The 4539-nt window shown below is 27.8% G+C and overlaps 1 protein-coding gene across 1 annotated transcript; it reads left to right on the top strand.

Annotated features, from left to right (window-relative positions):
- The first annotated feature begins 727 nt into the window (after nt 1-727).
- LOC127151215 (MLP-like protein 328) lies at nt 728-1660 on the top strand. Its single transcript, XM_051090644.1, has 2 exons — nt 728-949; nt 1163-1660. The coding sequence occupies exons 1-2, from the start codon at nt 757-759 to the stop codon at nt 1432-1434; spliced, it is 465 nt and encodes a 154-aa protein (XP_050946601.1). The 5' UTR covers nt 728-756; the 3' UTR covers nt 1435-1660.
- Nucleotides 1661-4539: the final 2879 nt, after the last annotated feature.

A 4539-nucleotide genomic window follows, 5' to 3' on the forward strand; every position in this document is an offset into this window, starting at 1 on the left:
CACTATTAAAAGATGTTCTATTCATTAACAAAAACTTCTCTCTATATTATTACTTAGATCATTCTATTGTCATTTTTATGCATATATTGTTAATGAACGGTGTTCTATGTATATTATTATTTATAGACCATCAACATTATTGATGATAACATTTTATTACCAATTGAATAATTTTATATTTTATAATCATATTTAAATGTTTGCTAGACTGTATTTATATCTATCACCATACACACAAATGAACTATCTAAATAATAATGACCTTAGGTAACCAACTACAATTTGGTGGGTTGCATAAAATTTAGATGTAGTCTAGAATGCACCTTACCTTTCTAACATCAATGTTAACAAAAGTATCAAAGTTTTAATTAAATAGAAATAGTAAAAGTAAGTCGATTTCGATAAATAATTTTAGAAAAATTATAAAAACAAAATATATTTTAAAATTAGGGGAAATAAATATTTTATTATTTTCAAATGAGTCAACATTTTATTTTATTTTGTTTTGTTTTTTGGGATATCTTTTTCTTATAATTGAAATGTCGATTCCCTCTCATATTCATATTGAAGATATAGAAATATATCTACAAATGGATGGAAATTTAATGCTATTAAACGTACCTAATATTTTTCATTATGCATGACATTCAAAATTCTTAATTAATAAATTTTAATAATCTATATAAATTGCACATTGGAGATTCCTATAAGAAAGGTAAGCCATTGAACACTCTTGCAAAGCATTCTATCGAAACCATGTCTCTTTGTGGGAAACTTGTGAGTGAATTACCAATAAATGCATCAGCAGAAAAATGCTACAAAATCTTCAAAGATAATTGTAAGCATATGCCTAATATTACACCAAAATTCATTCAACAAGTTGATGTTCATGATGGTGATTGGGACACTCATGGTCATGGCTCTATCAAAATTTGGAACTACTTTGCCGGTACTTATGCGTATAAACTATCAACAACAATCGATCATTTCTTATTTCCTTATTTGTATTTTTGGTTTTATTCTATTTTCATTTTTAGATTTTTTAAATCTTAAACGTATTTTGTTTTCTTTGATTTGTCGAATGAATATATGATCGTCTCCATACATAATATCATATTCGATCTTAATTTTACTTATTATTTTTTTTTTGTTTTGTGTTAAGATGGTAAACCAGAAGTTTTGAAAGAGCAGGTGGAATATGATGATGCGAAACTAAAAATAACCCTGCGTGGAATAGAAGGAAGTCCATTCCGGGACTATAAATTTTTCAAACCAATTTTTCAATATGTACCAAAAAGTGATAATCCCAACCATTGCTTGGCCATTCTAACAATAGAATATGAGAAACTCAATGACAGCTCTCCTTATCCATACAAATACATCGAGATCATGAATGGCATTACCAAGGACATGGAATCTAACCCAAGCTTTTGATTCATATGAGCTTCATAATAAGTACTCATCTATATGGAATAATCACATTAATATCCTTAGTATTATGTCACTCTATATATGGTGTATTTATGTATTTTAGTCACACATGTACCATTAAATAATTGTCATCTACTTGAAAACTTGATGAAGCTCGGTTGTTATTATATATTACTTTTAAATATCTATCTATATATATATATATATGATAATATATGTGTTGTCAACATATGATATTCAAGTTTTTGCCTACTTCTTGTTTTGATCCTCAAATATGTCTTTAGTGTACAAATACTGTCTGCAATATATTCGTGAAATAAACAAAGATATTAAGTCTAACAATTTAAACAACCAGATTTCAATAACTTTTATTATTCAATTGCATTCATTGTGAATTTTAGTTTATTTGGAGGTTGAAAATTCATAAAGTTTGTAGCCTATTTGTTGGCTTACCTTGGTTCATTTGGTCTTAGTTTAGGTCTAATTAATCTAGAAATTTGGTAAGGATCAAAGTAGGATCAAATGCATAGAATAGGGGAAGGTCCATCAAATCCAAACTAGACTCTTTTAACATTGAATCTATGTGATTTCTCTTTGTTTCATGCAATTTATTTTTTTGTAATTAAATTCCGCTCAACTCCCTTGGGTTACGTGGTTGGAAATTAGTGCTTCCTAAATTAGACCAGAATTTACCACTTAGACTAGTATTCGGTGTATGATCAATTCAATAAAATAATTGACATGAATTTGGGCAATGAAATACATGTATCAACCCTTCCTCTGTATATCATGTTTTAAAGTAGTTTTAAATGTTAAAAAGATAATTTTTGAATTAAATGAGTTTGAAATGTAAATGTTTTATGACTTATTTATATGTTTAAATCAACGTTTCAAAGATCATGAATTAGATATTGTTCTATTAATTAGAAAATTATTGCCTTACAATAAAAAGTGATCAATTTGTCAATATGTGTTTTAAGATCACATGCATATTAGTAATGACCAAAATTAAATATCTTGAAGAGGTCAAGTCGTTACATTGTCTGATCTTTAATTTCTCATTCAGTATTTTTATTGTTCTTTCTTGGATTTTATTCCTGCTATTTTGGTTCACGATTTGTTTATATATCTGTTCCAATAACCCTAACCACGAAGTCCATTCTTAGGTAAATATACGAATATTGTCTTAAATGGTGTCTTCGAGACTTAAATAAAGGATCTCACCCACTCTATGGCACGGTTGAATAAGAAATTTTAGAACCAATTACAAATCGTCATATCATTTATTAAAATAATTATATTTGAGATTAACTAAAAATTGGCATGTGTCCCAAATTAAATTTAATGACAAATTGGACAATTTTAATGATGTCACATGTCTTTACTATGACAATTAGATCAGATTAATTATTTTGGTTCGATTAAATATTATTTACTTGGGCTAGAATTCAATTAAGCCAAAAAATAACCTTTATTTAGCCCAAAATTAAATATGACTCAAATGCATGTGATTGAGCCCATGGGTATGATTCATGGACCAGATCAAGTTCATAAAAGTCCACCATGGAACTCTATAAATAGAGAAGTTCTCTTCATCTGTGGGGAAGAAAATTTTTAACTTCAGAAGGTCTAGAGAGAATTCTCCCAAGAGATAGAAGACTCCTCAACTCCTGAAGTCGAATACCCTCGAAGATTGAAGCTCCTTTGAAGATACAAACTTTCTTCCAAGACTCCAACTCCAAGAACATCACGTGTTTCGCTTCCTCAAATTAAGCATAAACATCCAGTCGAGAGAGAATCAGAGGATCAAATTTTAGAGATCGAACCACATCGCATCAAATCAACGTAAATACAACGTCAACACAAGTTCAACTCCACGAACCAAATATCTCTGGAAATCTCGTGTGAACAGGCACACAGGATTTTTTTTATTGGTTGGACTATAAACATTGTGTTCATTTGAAGAGCACTGGTATTTAAGGTCTAGAAGTAACTAAGGGGGTAAAACCGTAATTTAACCTGCTTCTGTTATGAACACTTGTGAAGGACCAACTTACTATTATTGGTCTATATCCATGAACACAAAAATATATCTACAGTAAGAAGAGTTCAGTTGTGAATCTTTAGTGGAGTGTACGCATAGTTAACGAACATTGATTAATGTGGTTATTGAGTTTAGTCAATTAATCTTATATCATTTTAGCTTCTGATCTGGACGTCCATTAGGTTTCCTTCCTAGCCGGTAAAGTGTAATAGGATTTAATATATATTGGTTGTAATTTGAAATATTCAGATTTACTTTGGGAATTAATATAATATTGTATGGTGATATATTATAATGTTTTTATACTTTAATTAAACTTTATTATATAAATTTAATTTTGAATATAATTAAAAATTAATTTATATAAAAATAAAATATTTGAATGAGTTTACATATTAATTTAATATGAATTAAATTCATATTAAAACTATAGGTTAAATTTCATGTGTATATGATACACATTAAAGCTATAGATTAAAATAGAAATTTATATTAGAATACGATTAAAATTTGAATTAAATTAAATATAAGATATTTAATTCAGCAATTCATTAATTGGAAAATTAATTAATAGTTTATTTTAATTTGATTTAGTTAAATTAATTAAATTAAACTATAGGTTACGTCAAAAATATTTATTTAAATATAATTATATAAAAATATTAATTAAATATTATTAAATGGTTATTTAATTTAATTTAAATTAGTTAATTATTTTAATATTAATTTAATTAAATATTAATTTAAATTAAATTAATAGGGAATGTGGGTGGTTCTTCCACATGTCCCAAAATCTCCCTACCTCCTTCTTCAAATGAAGGAGGGTGAGGATTTGGTATGGCAGAATACATAGAGGTGCTTCCGGATATGGAAAAATCTCACTTCAATTTTGGTTCCCACAAATCAAACCTCATTCTCAGAGAATATGGAGGTTGTTAAGTGGTGGTGTCCCATTTTTTGTGTTTTAGTAGATAGAAAGTCGTCGACGACGTAAGTATCTCTTTTCTCTTCTATCTAATTTCTATATTTTTTGTAAAAGCATGCTTAGCTTTATGTTATAGTAA

This window comes from Cucumis melo, chromosome 10 (assembly GCF_025177605.1).
Source record: "Cucumis melo cultivar AY chromosome 10, USDA_Cmelo_AY_1.0, whole genome shotgun sequence".
In the NCBI taxonomy this organism is placed as follows: Eukaryota; Viridiplantae; Streptophyta; class Magnoliopsida; order Cucurbitales; family Cucurbitaceae; genus Cucumis; species Cucumis melo.